Source organism: Castor canadensis, chromosome 3 (assembly GCF_047511655.1).
Source record: "Castor canadensis chromosome 3, mCasCan1.hap1v2, whole genome shotgun sequence".
In the NCBI taxonomy this organism is placed as follows: Eukaryota; Metazoa; Chordata; class Mammalia; order Rodentia; family Castoridae; genus Castor; species Castor canadensis.
Window position 1 is genome coordinate 199619926 of NC_133388.1, and position 14053 is coordinate 199633978.

At 40.5% G+C, this 14053-nt stretch overlaps 1 protein-coding gene across 7 annotated transcripts in view; it reads right to left on the minus strand.

The window, feature by feature from the left end:
* Window positions 1–1129: 1129 nt before the first annotated feature.
* The window catches only part of Znf251 (zinc finger protein 251), a 28516-nt gene continuing 15592 nt past the window's right edge, over window positions 1130–14053 (minus strand). For 6 of the 7 annotated variants that reach the window (XM_074069489.1, XM_074069487.1, XM_074069491.1 and 3 more), the window contains exons 4-5: window positions 9161–9202; window positions 1130–5109 (exon numbers count right to left, since the gene is read on the minus strand). In XM_074069489.1, coding sequence (XP_073925590.1) covers window positions 3443–5109; window positions 9161–9202 — 1709 coding nt within the window. In that variant the 3' untranslated portion in view covers window positions 1130–3442. The remainder of the gene's footprint in view (window positions 5110–9160; window positions 9203–14053) is intronic. The other variant, XM_020172452.2, reaches the window with a different exon arrangement.

Here is a 14053-nt window from a genome sequence, read left to right on the forward strand (position 1 = left end):
GTTCTTGGAATCATTCATGTGTGCAAACTTATGTGGAGCTGGGGAAATGTTTGACAAGTGCCCTATCACTGAGGTACATCTCCAGCCTTCTTATTTAAAAAAAAAAAAACAAAAAACTGTATGTTTTAAATGTCTCCACATGCTTGTTTAAGACATTTACGTCAGTTTTGTGTTTGGTTTTCTGCTCATATTGGCCTTCCAGCTTTTCACGAGTCACCAATGCAGCTAAGCACCCCCAGTGCAAGCAAGGGGAGTTTTCTAGCACACTTTCATTTACACAGCAGGGACAGACTTTTGGGGATGCAGGGGTATTTTTGGCAGGGGAGGAGCTGGAGTTTGAGCTCAGGGCTTCATCCTTACAAAACAGGTGCTGTACCACTTGAGCCATGCTCTCAGCCTATTTTGCTCTGGTTAATTTTTGAAGATGGAGTCTCGTGAACTCTTTGCCCAGGCTGGTCTCAAACCAAGGTCCTCCCAATCTCAGCCTCCCGAGTAGCTAGGATTACTGGCGTCCAGCTGAGGATGCAGATTTAAATAGGTGCCTAGCTTCCACTGCTACTATCGAGTCATCCCAGCCTCCTCTGATCCCCACAGAGGCCATATGCAGGCCTCAGAATGGCCCTAGCATTAGTTTCCAAACTTGAAACACTGAGTTCCATTTATCGTTATTTTTAGCTTGAAGAATTCCCTTATGCCACCAACTTTCCTACCGACATCCCAGTTCAGGGCCCACAGCAAATAAAGGCCACATCTTAAAGTCCAGCCCTGTGGAGTGCTTCCTCACCATACCAGTGTAAGAGGTGTGGGCCCTCGGGAGCTTAGGAAAGGGAAGTGGTTTTAATTTACCCAGCACATTTCCTGGACAGAAAACAAACAGAAACACAATGCCCAATAGAGGGCCACATTTATGTAAGTGCCTGTATGATGCTTCTCTTTCTTCCCTCCCTTCTCCCTTCTCTAATGCATCCTAGACAATTTCACTATATCACATGCTAGGGAAAAACAGGTACACGAGAAAAAAACAAACACCTCTGGCTGCACATATAATGTAGACCTGCAAGGAAAGTAAAATGAGTCAATACAGTGCAAGGCTACAGGAGTGGGAGAGTTAACTTTTTTCTGAAGGGCATATCTGCAATGGGACATGCATTTCTCCCCCCATTTTAGAGATGAGGAAAAGAGACCCAGAAAGATCAGATGCTGTCCTGCATGAGTCCTCGGCAGGGGAGAGGAGGCCCTTTAGACAACCCACTGAATCCTTCACTATTTGCAGAACTTCCACTTGAGCCACACTTAGAAAAGTTTCTGGCCTCAAAAATTTCACAGCATGGAGAATGAACAGGAGTGAGTATTAAGTGGAGCAAATCACAGAACAAATGATAAAGCCCATGTGAACACCCCAAATTCCCCAAGAGAACATAGAAAGGGTCTGGGAATGTAGCTCAGTGTAGACCACTTGCCTAATATGCAGATGGGTTTGAAACCCAGCACTAGGGAAGGGAAAGCAAACAAACAAAAGTCCACCTCAGTCAAACCCAGAACCCCACTAAACCTAGACATAGTGGCACACACCTATAATCCCACTCTGGAAGCAGAGGCAGGAGGATTCTGAGTTGGAGGCCAGCCTGAGCTACGTAGCAAGACTCTGAATAAAACAAAACAAAATAATAGCAACAACAAAAACAACACAGCAAGGACAGAGAGTCAAGGAAGGCTCCTTGATGGGTGCTATTTCATTTGGGACTAGAGAAAAAGGATGTAGGTTTAGAAAAAATACTCTTTCAGATGGAGTCTCAAAATTGAAAATTGGGATTTCAGAGGTGGTCAGGCCTTTAGAGATTAACTCCTGTGTTTTTCAAACTTTTCAGTGAAACCTTAAACAGAAGCTTATTAAGTCAAAACTAATTGTAATGCAACTTAAAATCACAAATACTACTTTATCTCTACTAATATGGCTAGGAAAAATAAACAAAAAACAATACCAAGATCTGGTGAGCAACCTTCACACATTGCCAGTGGAACAGAGTATGGTACAACTGATTTTGAAAACAGTCTGGAAGTTTATTAAAAAGTTAGACATGAGGGGGCGAAATCAAATATGATATATCTGATACATTATAAGAACTTTTGCAAATACTCCAATGTACCCCCACCCAGCACAACAATAAAAAAAGAGGAAAAAAGTTAAGACATGAGCTTATCTGTGACCTAGCAATTCCACTTAGCTATTTACCCAAGAGAACCAAAAAATTAGGTTCACAAAACAGTCAGTAGTTAAATACTTACAGCTACTTTATTCATAGTTGCCCCAAATGGGAAACACTCAAATATTCTTCTCTGGGTGAATGGACAGACTGCTCTATCCATCAGAATGCTGCTCAGCTACAAGAAAAGTGAAACAACACCATGCTCTCCAGTGTGTTATGTTAAGGAGAAGATGCTAGACTCAAAAGGTACATAGTGTAATTCTGAGAATAGGACCTGAGGCTGTAGAGACAGGAAACCAGTGTTGTCCAGGACTAAGGACTCACCACGGGAACACAAAGGTATTCAGGGAGCAGGGGGAAGGGATGCTCTACACCCTGATTGTGGTGATGGCTATACAACTGTTTGTTTTTTAATGATTACTTTTTTTTCACCGCTACGTTTTTTTCAAAACTCAGAGAACTATACACTAAAGAGTGAGTTTTATTTTATTTAAATTATACCTCAAGAAATCTGGCTGTTACAAAATCTTATTGGTGAGCCAGGTGTGATGGCACATTCCTGTAATCCTAGCACCTAGGAGCCTGAGGCAGGAAGAGTGTGAGTTTGAAGCCAGCTACACAGCAAGACCCTGTTTAAAAAAATCAAAAGCCAACAACAAAATATCTCATCAGTAATCACAAATCTCAAAAGTGGAGCTACATGCAGCCCCTGCTTTTCTGCACTGCAGAGCTCCTCAGAAATGAAAATCATGCCAGTTTCACCTTGCAAATGCCAAACTGGGGCTCCATGAGAAGAAGAGACTCTTGCTTCAGTTAACCTGTGGTCTGAGAGACTGGCTAGAGCATCGTGACAGTGGAGGGAAGCCTTGAACCTGCCCAAATGGGCCTGAAGCTGGATACTCTCAGCAGCAAGCCTAGGCTTGGACATGAAAAAAGATCACATCATCGGGGCAACCCCAGAACTAGTTGGGTTCACTCCTTGGGCCCTCTGCTCTCTCGGCATGTTGCATCAGGTGGTTCTATCCAGTTCACCCGAGTACAGCAATAACCTCTACACAGACAACTTTTGTTTTCAAGAAAGAATTTTCTCATGTTTGCTTTCAAATTGAGTAACTTTAATAATCATCCAAATTATTTTGCTTTGCTAGTAATATTTATACCTTCTTATTTAACTTTCATTCATCCTATCTAACATAGCATGAACAATTGCTAAGTTATTTCCTACATGTATCACATTAAAAATGTCTTTCTTGGAAAATCTTTTTGATATGAATAAAGTATCTTTCAGACCCATCATTCAGTGGTGGTTTCTCTCCAGCATGAGTTCCCTGATGTTCAATAAGGGCTGAACCCCCACTGATGGCCTTTCCACATCCTTGGCATTTATAGGGTTTCTCCCCAGCATGAATTTTCTGATAGTCAGCGGGCTGGGTGGGGCTGAAGGTTTTCCCACATTCATTACACTTTGGGAGTTTCTCACCAGTATGAATTGTCCAGTGGAGAACGAGGTTTGCACCATGGCTGAAGGCCCTGCCACGTCTGTCTCCAGTGGATGGATGGCTAGAGTCATGACCGAACACAGGGTTACATCTGCCTCTGCGAGAGTTCTCCCCTGTGTGAACCCGCTGATGCTGAGTGAGGGTTGACCTTCGGCTGAAGGCCTTCCCACAGGCACCGCATTCATAGGGCTTCTCTCCAGTGTGGACACGCTGGTGTAGGGTCAGCTGGGAGCTCTGACTAAAGGCTTTCCCACACTCAGTGCACTGATAAGGCTTTTCCCCCGTGTGCACTCTGCGGTGCTGTACAAGAGTGGAACTCCGGCTGAAGGCTCTGCCACACTCACTGCAAACATAGGGCTTCTCTCCAGTATGAATTCTTACATGTTCAGTAAGATGAGAGTTGAAGCCAAAGGCTCTGCCGCATTCAGTACACACATAGGGTTTCTCTCCAGTGTGAACCCTGTGATGGAGAAAAAGGCTAGAGCTCTGACTAAAGGCCTTCCCACATTGATTGCATTTGTGGGGCTTCTCTCCTGTGTGAATCCTCTGATGCTGAATTAAGCTGGAGCTGCGACTGAAGGCCTTCCCACACCAACTGCAAGCATGGGGCTTCTCTCCTGTGTGAATTCTTTGGTGCTGAGTTAACTGGGGGCTCTGGCTGAAGGCTTTCCCACATTCATTACACTTGTAAGGTTTCTCTCCTGTGTGGATTATGCGATGCTGAATAAGAGATGAGCTCCGACTGAAGGCCTTCCCACATTCACTACACCCAAAAGGTCTTTCTCCAGTGTGAATTCTCTGATGCAGACGAAGGTGGGAATTGAGCCCAAAGGTTTTCCCACATTCGTCACATTTAAATGGTTTATTCCCAGTGTGAATATGATGATGCAGAATAAGGCCTGAGCTGTGAGTAAAGGCACGCCCACACCGACCACATTCGTAAGGCTTTTCTCCAGTGTGACGTCTCCGGTGTCGATTTAGGTCTGAATTATATTTGAAAGTTTTGCTGCAAATGTCACATTTAAAGACTCTGTCTCCTGTTTTGTTTCTTTGAAGTCTAACAACACTTTGGTTTGGATTCAAGTGTCTATCAAATGCACCATGTTCCTGGGTTCTCTTTTCTGGAGATGGTTCCTTGCACATGACAGACTCCTTTCTAAAAACTCTCTTGTGAAGGCAGTCTTTCTTCAAACTCTGCTCAGCAGAATTTCCTAGCTTCCCTTCTTGTAGGCTCTCATCTAACTTCCCTTCTTGTTGGTCCTTGTGGTCCAGAGCTTCCTGGGACTCAGGTGGCTGTAAACTAGCCTTTGTGAATCTTTTTGATATAAATTCTGGAGATTTTACTTCTTCAAAACATTTCTCATTTAGAGTGCATAGTTCCTTCTCGATCCCAATCTCAGAATCTGTGACATGAAAACATAAATAAATTACTAGAGGAAACCACCCCATCAGTGACAGTCTCCATGTTTTGTTTGTTGGGTTTTTTTGTTTTGTTTTGTTTTTTGTGACACTGGAGTGTGAACTTGGGGCCTTGCACTTACTAGGCAAACACTCTACACTTGAGCCAGGCCTCCAGCCTTTTTTTGCTTTAGGTGTTATTCCATAGTATCTCACATTTATCACTGGGTGGACCTATACTTTGGTGCCCGTATTTACACTTCCTTTGCTTTTAATACACACCTTTTATTGGCTGAGATGAAGTCTCACTAACTTTTTGCCTGACTGGCCTTGATCCTCCTGATCTCTGCCTCTCTAGTAGCTAGAATTATAGGTGTCAGCCACCACACTTAACTCTATGATCTGCTTGATGCTCTTATAAATTATTATGCAAAAAGCAGATGCTTCAGTAGAAACGTGACAGGCAGAACTCAAAAGTAAGGATAGGCATGGCACTGAGGGTGTGGTTCAAGTGGTAGAACAGTTGCCTAGAAAGCATAAGGGGGGGGGCCAAAAGACAGGATGAAAAGTTATCAGAGGAAGAGATGTTCAAACAAATTGTTTTTCACCTGTGAAACAGGCAAACCAATCCATTCAACAAATATTTAAGGACTGGGGGCATGGCTCAAGTAGTACAGCACCTCCCTAGCAAATTTGAGACCCTGAGCTCAAACCTCAGTACTGAAACAAGTTTTGTTTTTTTTTTTCTTGGTGGCACTGGGGATTGAACTCAGAGCCTCACACTTGCTTGGCAGGCACTCTTACCGCTTGAGCCACTCTGCCAGCCCTTTTTGTGTGATGGGTTATTTTGAGATAGGGTCTCATGAATTATTTGCCTGGGGCTGGCTTCAAACCATGATTCTCCTGATCTCTGCCTCCTGAGTAGCTAGGATTACAGGCATGAGCACCAGCATCCAGCTTCAAACAAATATTTAGATGGCCAGGCATGTTTTAGGTAAGGAACACAGAGGAAGACAAACATAGTCTGTTTCATGAAGCTTATTTATGGGCTCTAGGCATGGTTCAAGAGGCATAGCACCTGTCTACCAAGTGCAAGGCCCTGAGTTCAAATCCCAGTTACCTCCCCATGCTATGCCCCCCCCCCAAAAAGTTTATGTTCTACTCAGGAAGACAGATAAGTAAGGAAGTGTGATGCTTAGTCTTAATTGTCAACGTGACTGGATTCAGAAATTCATAGATTACTAAAGCACACCTCTAGGGCTGGTTGCAAGGGTGCTTCTAGAGACAATTAGATCATGAGGACTCTGACCTAATCAGTGGATCAATACCTTAAGATATTCATAACATGACAGCATTATTGGGAGGTGGTAAAAGATAGAAGGTGGGGCCTGGTTGGAGGAAATAGGTCATTGGGGCTGTCTTTGGGACTATATTTTGCCCTGGCCCTGTCCTATATTCCATTTTTTCTGCTTCCTGTCCAACATGATGAGAGCTGCTCCACCACAATATCCATACCATGATGGATGGAATCCTCTGAAACCAGAGATCAAGTTTCAAGGCTAGCATAGGCAAAAAGTTAGTGAAATAACCCTGGCGTGGTTATGCACATCTGTAATCCCAGCTATAAGAGAGACATAGGTAAGAGGATCCTCTTCCGAGGCTGACCCTGGAAGATCTATCCAAATAATAACTAAAGCAAAAAGAAAAAAAATCTGAGAGCATGACTCAAGTGGTAGAGTGCTTACCTAACAAATGTAAAGCCCTGAGTTCAAAACCCAGAACTGCCAAAAAAAAATTGAGGCAGGTGTGGTGATACGTGGCTGTAAAAGTAGTTATTCAGGAGGCAGATTACTGTCCAAAGCTAGCCAAGCAAAAGCATGAGACCTTGTCTGAAAAACAAACTAAAAGCAAAAAGACTGGTAGCATGGCTCATGTGGTAGAGTGTCTGCCTACTGTGTGTGAAGCTCTGAGTTCAATCTTAGTAGTACAAGAGAGCGAGTGAGCGAGAGAGAGAGAGAGAATGAGAATACCATTATAAACTGAGCACCAGTGGTTCACACCTGTAATCTTACCTACTTGAGAGACTGAGATAGGATCGTGGTTTGAGATTAGCCCAAAATAATCAGAGCAAACCAACATAGAGGTTGTAGTACCACAACAACACTTTGCAAATGCAAAGACTTGAGTTTAAACCCCAACCCCACCAAAAAAAGAAAAAAGAAAAAGAATCTCACTATGGCCAGAGCAGAAATGGGGGTGGAATGGGGAACAAGAAGAGATGCGGAATGTAACACACAAAGGTTGAGAAGTCTGTATGCTAAATACTTTAAAAATAGTAATATCGGACATTGTTGAGAATTGCAGAAGCAATTATGTCCTGTATTGCTGGGAGGGACGATAAATATGATTTTTAAAGGGAAGGTTGGCAATATGTACCAAAAGAATTATTACACACCCTTTGTCCTCAAAATTACTCTTCCAGGAATTTATCCCAAGTAGATAGTCATATGCACAAAGAAATGACTATTATCCCTGGGCGCCGGTGGCTCATGCCTGTAATACTAGCTCCTTGAGAGGTTGAGATTAGGAGGATCGAGCTTTGAGGCCAGTCCAGGCAAATAGTTTGTGAGACTCCATCTCCAAAATAACCACAGCAAAATGGGCTGCAGGTGTAGCTCAAGAAGAAGAGTAACTGCTTTGTAAGTATGAAACCCTGAGTTCTAACTCCAGTTCCACCAAACAACAAAAAAAGAACCATTATGACTGTGGGCAACAAGAACTCAAGAGTTTAACAAGTAGAGGACTGTTTAAACCAATGAGAGACTATTCATATAATGAAATACCTTTCTGACATCATAATCTTATAATAGAATACGTAATTAAAAATCTATGACATAGAGTGAAAAAGTTCTAAAATTATATGCCCAGCATAAACCAACTTTTATTGAAAAAAAAAATAAGATCAGTCTATTTCTTCTTAAGTTGTTAGTAGAAGTTCGTAAAGCCATCTGGGGTTAGCATTTTCTCTGAGGAAGGGCTTTATAAGTTACTGAATCAATTTATTTAAAACCTAAAGGATTATGTATTAACCTTTTCTTGTGTCAAATTTATTCAATCAATTTTCCAGGATATTTATATATTTTATTTTCACATTAAATTTTTGGCATAAATATGTGCAAATGTCTTTTTATTATGTTCTGTAGTATCTGTGTTGATTGCTTTTTGGTTTTGGCTATTTGTTCCTCTGCTTTTTTGTTTCTTTTTTTTTGCTTTGCTGTATGGAATCCAGGGATTTGTTCATACCAGGCAAGCACTCCACCACTCTACTTATTCTTATCAGTCACATCCATAAAATTGTAACACACTGTTTTGAGTGATTTTTTTTTTTTTGGCAGCACTGGAGTTTGAACTCAGGGCCTCACATTTGCTAGGCAGACGCTCTTACCACTTGAGCCACTCCATCAGTCCTTTTTGTGTGTGTGTGATGAGCTTTTTCGAGATAAGGTCTTCTGGAGGCCTGCTTGTGGTGGGCCAAACACCCACTTTCGTCTAAGAGGATGCAGTGTGGCTGGTTGGAGTCAGAGCCTGCACATGTTTATCCACTTTGAGCTGAGCTTTTCTCCTCTGGAAATAGCTGATAGTAGTTTTCTTTATGTAACTTTTATATAAGCAGAGCATGTAACCAAAGCATTCAGGAAGCTGAAGCAGAAGAATCATGAATTTGAGGCCACCCTGAGCTACATATCCAGTTCAAGGATATCCCAGGCTACATAGTAAGACCCTGCCTCAAAAGAATTTTAAATTAAAATAATACAGCATAACAGGATGAGAAACTTTACACTTCTTAGTTTGGAAATCTTGTTATTTAAAACACTCAATTCAAATACAGAAAATTTCTGTGGAAAATTACATACACTTAAAAGTGACTATGTAGTCTCCCAACAATGAAGAGCTTAGGACTTGATGGATTCAATACCAAATTCTACCAGACCTTTAAAGAAGAAATAACACCAATGCTCAAACTGTGCCATGACATAGAAAGGGAAGGAACATTACCAAATTCACTCTGTGTAGCCAGTATTACCCCGACACCAAAACCTGATAAGACACAACAAAAAAGGAAAATTATAGACCTTGATCAACACAGATGCGAAAATTCTCAATTAAAAACTTGCAAACCAAATTCAACAATACATTAAAAAGATCATGCAACCATGATCATGTTTGTTTCATTCCAGGGATGAAAGGATGATTTAACATATGTAAATCAATAAATGTAATGCAACACATAAACAGAATCAAGGACAAACATCACATGATCCTCTCAACAGAAGCATAAAAAGTCTCTGGTACGATTCAACATCCTTTCATGAAAAAAGCTCTGAAGAAACTAAGAAGATGGAATGTACCTCAACATAATAAAGGCTATATATATAACAAACCTATAGCCAACATTGTTCTAAATGGGGGAAAAACTGAAGTGATTTCCTCTAAAGTCCAGAACAAAACAAGGGTGTCCACTCTCCCAACTGTTATTCAACATAGTACTAGAATTCATAGCAAAGGAATAAAGAAAGAAAAAGAAATAAAATGGATTCACATAGGAAAGAAGTCAAATTATCCCTATTTACAGATGATATGATCCTATACTTAACAGAACCTAAAGACTCCACCAAAAAATCCTAGATCTGGGCTGGTGGTGTGGCTCACGTGTAGAGTGTTTGTCTAGCAAGAACAAGACCCTGAGTTCAAACTCCAGTACCACCAAAAAAGAAATCCTAGATCTGATCAACATTTCTGGTAAAATAACAGGATATAAAATTAACATATTGAAATCAGTATTTCTTTTAAATACCAAGAATGAACACAATGAGAAAGAAATCAGAAAAAAATAATTATGCTTATAAAAATACCTATATTTATCTCAGAAGGTGAAAGAATTTTACAATAAAAACTATAAAACCTTGAAGAAAGAAACTGAAGATACCAGAAGAAGGAAAGATCTCCCATGCTCATGGATCAGCAAAATTTATACTGTGGAAATGGCTGTACTACTGAAAGCAACCAATGCAGTTTGTGTCAAAATCCAAATGTCATCTTTACAGAAATAGATCAATCCTAAAATTTATATGGAAACATAAAAGACCCAGTATAGCAAGTAATCCTGAGCAAAAAGAGCAAAGCTGGAGACATCACAGTATGAGATTTCAAATTATTCTACGAAATCACAGTAACAAAAACAGCTTGGTACGGGCACAAAAACAGACACAAAGATCAATAGGACAGAATAGAAAACCCAGAAATAAACTCAGTTACAGCCATGTAATTTTTGACAAAGGAGCCAAAAACATATATTTGAGAAAAGATAGCCTCTTCACAAATGGTGCTGGGAAAACTATCTACATGCAAAAGGCTGAAACTAAACCCCTATCTCTCAACCTGTACAAAAATCAATCCAAAACGGATCAAAATCTTAATGTAAGATCTGAACCCTTGAAACTACTACAGGAAAGCATAGAGAAAACTGTCAAAGATGTAGGCATAGGCAATTATTTTCTGAACAGAACTCCAATTGCTCGGGAAATAAGAGCAATAATTGACAAGAGGATGCAAGAGGATTGCATCAATAAAAAACTTCTTCACATCAAAGAAAAGAATTACTGGCCTTAGAAGAGCCCACAGAATGAGAGAAAAATCTTCACAGCTATTCAACAAAGAAATAATATTCAGAATATATAGAGAGTTTTAAAAAAACGCCAAAAGAATAATCCAACTAATAAATGGGCAAATGAATTGAACAGTTCTCAGAAATACAAATGGTGAATAAATACATAAAGCAATGAAAATCAAAACTACTTTGAGATTCTGTATCATCCTACTCAGAATGGCTACATTAAGAAAACAGACAACAAATGCTGGTAGGATGGGGGCAAGAAGGAAACTCTCATACACTGTTGATGGGAATGTAAACACAGGGCAACCACCAGAAGTCAGTATGGAGGCTCATCAAAAAACTAAAAATAGACCAACCATATCAATCTGCTATACCCTTCTTGGCCATATATCCGAAAGAGTGTAAATCAACATACAAAGAAACACCTGCACACCTGTGTTTACAGCAGCACCATTTACAAAAGTCAAATTGTGAAATCAGCCTAGGTGCTCAACAACCAATGAATGGATAAAGAAATGTGGTATATGTACACTATGGAATATTATTTAGCCATAAATAATACGAAAATTATGGCAGCCGCAGGAAAATGGATGGAACTGGAGAACGTGATATAGAGTAAGATAAGCTGCTGACTGTGCATGTTTTCACTCACATATGATGATGGTGGTAGTGATGGTAATGATAGTGGGACTTGAGTGTTAAAATGGGGACTGTACAGAGTTGATCGGTGGGAGGAGGGAGGACGAAAGGGAGGGTATGGGGAGCAAAGCGGATAGAAGTACATTATATATTACGAAGATAGCATAGTGAAATGCAACAAATGCTCTTTGCAAAAGGGGGAGAAAAAAGAGGAAAAAAGTCTGGCACCAGTGGCTTATGCATTTAATTCTACCTACACAGGAGGCAGAGAACAGGAGGAATGGGGTTCAAAGACAGTTGGGGCAAATTGTTCAAAAGACCCTATCTTGAAAAAAAAAAAAAAAGGCCCAACACAAAACAGGTCTGGTGAAGTGGCTCAAGTGGTAAAGCACCTAAAAAGCTTGAGGCCCTGAGTTCAAAACCCCAGTACTTCCAAAAAAAAAAAAAAAAAAAAAAGGAAAGGATGACTAAGGGAATATAATAGAGGGGGACAAACTTTTTCAAAGTACACTGTATGATCTATGGAATTACCACAATGAAATCCCCTTGTGTATTAATGTATGCTAATAAGATATACTAAAAAATGTGGTTTTGTAAGTCAGGTGTGGTCATACACATCTATAATCACAGCATTTGTGATGCTGAAGCCAACTTGGGCTACGTAATGGGTTTTAGGCCAGACTGGGCAACACATCGAGATCTTGTCTCAAAAAAACAAAAAATAAGATAACCTGACTTTGTTTTTCAAGTTTGTGCTAAAGTGGTATCATTATTAGGCAACATAAATATAAAATACAGATGTGAAATATTTTAATCTGCATGAAGGCCTGACTTTTTACACCCAAACAGCTGAAACTGCTTATATTTCTTAAGCTGAGTTTAGTAATAATGTAAGTCTTATATAAACTGGGGTTCAATGCAGGGATAGGCCTTAAAAAAAAAAAAAAAAAAGGTGCCCTTGGACTGGAAGTGTGGCTCAAGTGGTAGAACACCTGGTTTGCAAGCAGAAAACCCTGAGTTCAAACCCCAGCCCCCGCCCCCCACAAAAAAAAATGGTGCCCTTTCAACATGGATTCTTAGTACAAAGAAATCCCAATATGTAAAATTCTGTAGATGTGAACTTTGCCTATTTAATATTTCTGAGTACAGTTTGAAGTTTCTTATAATTTTCAAAAAATTATCTTTTTTTTTTGCAGCTCTTGGGCATGAACTCAGGGCTTCACACGTAGTAGGCAGGCACTACACTGCCTGAGTCACATCTACAACCCTTTTTCCTCTGGTTATTTTGGAGATAGGATCTTGCTCTTTGCCTAGGTGGGGATCCTCCTACTTATGCTTCCAGCTGTAGCTGGGATGAAAGACCTGAAGTACAACACCCAGCTTTATTCTGTTGAGATGGAGTCTGGCGAACTTTTTGTCCAGGCTGGCCTTGAATCTCAGCTTCCCAAGCAGCTAGGATTACAGGTGTAAACTACCAGCATGCAGGTTCCCTAATGATTTTTAATGTTAATTTTGCATTATATTTTGCTAGTAATGCAGTTTTTTTTTCAGTTACTTTTACATGACTCAAGGAGCTTAAGGGTATTTAGAAACTGAATAAGTATCTGTGAACCTATTTATATAAAAAATTAAAAATTAGAGTTCAACAATAAAGTTCCCTGTTATAAATATTAAAACACAAATCGAGGAAAAACTAAAAATGTTTCATGTCATTTTTGGTATGTTCTCCATTTAGGAGTCATAAAAATTTTAGTTCTATGCAAGGCTCCTCACTGATTTCTCCTGTTAAAGTAAACACAGGCTTAAAAACGACCTCTTCAGGCAGTACACACTAGACATCTTTCCAGGTGAATGTAACAGCCATGGTCAGCAACCGGGTGGTGCCCATGGCTCGCACGTGGTGGAATCTGTGGGATCGGCAGCCATGCAGGGAAGACCTAAGAATGTTGCCATCACTTGTGGCCTGCATGCGAAGTCCCCATGTGGTTTGCAGAACTGCATTCACAGGGTTTGGTGGAGCTTCCCCTTTTCCCTACCAGGGTAGCTACTCCCAAAGCTGGCACATGCTTGTTCCAAGGTAGAAACCCAACAAAACCACAATCACGGCCCTCCACATACACACACAAGCGACCTTACTCAGGATCTACAGGGACTCAGACATCAGCAACTGTTGGGACTGCCCTCATCTGAAAAGCCACAGCAATGACCATCCATTCACAGGTGAACCGTTTGACCCACTAACCACTCAGCTGTTTTGGGTTAACTCATTTCAGGACACAGTATACATGATAACCCAACACAGGGCCAAACACTGGCTTCTTCTTGTCCTATGTGGGCTTACCACATAGAATAGACTCTTTCTGCCAGAAGCTTAAAACCACATGAATGTCAACAGCAGAATCCAGGTGATCACCAAAGAAAATGCTTCCAAATCTTCCATATGTTTGAGATTTTCCAAAGTAAGATATTGGAAATGCTGCACATAAATACTAGAAAACCCAGAACCTATATGTTATCGACAGGTAAGAAAAAGATGGCCAAGAACATCAATTTGAATGTGAGGACCTGTTTGGTTCCAAAAGCAAACCATACTAACTTGATACTAATGACAGTAACAACTTGCTTGTATGCCACAA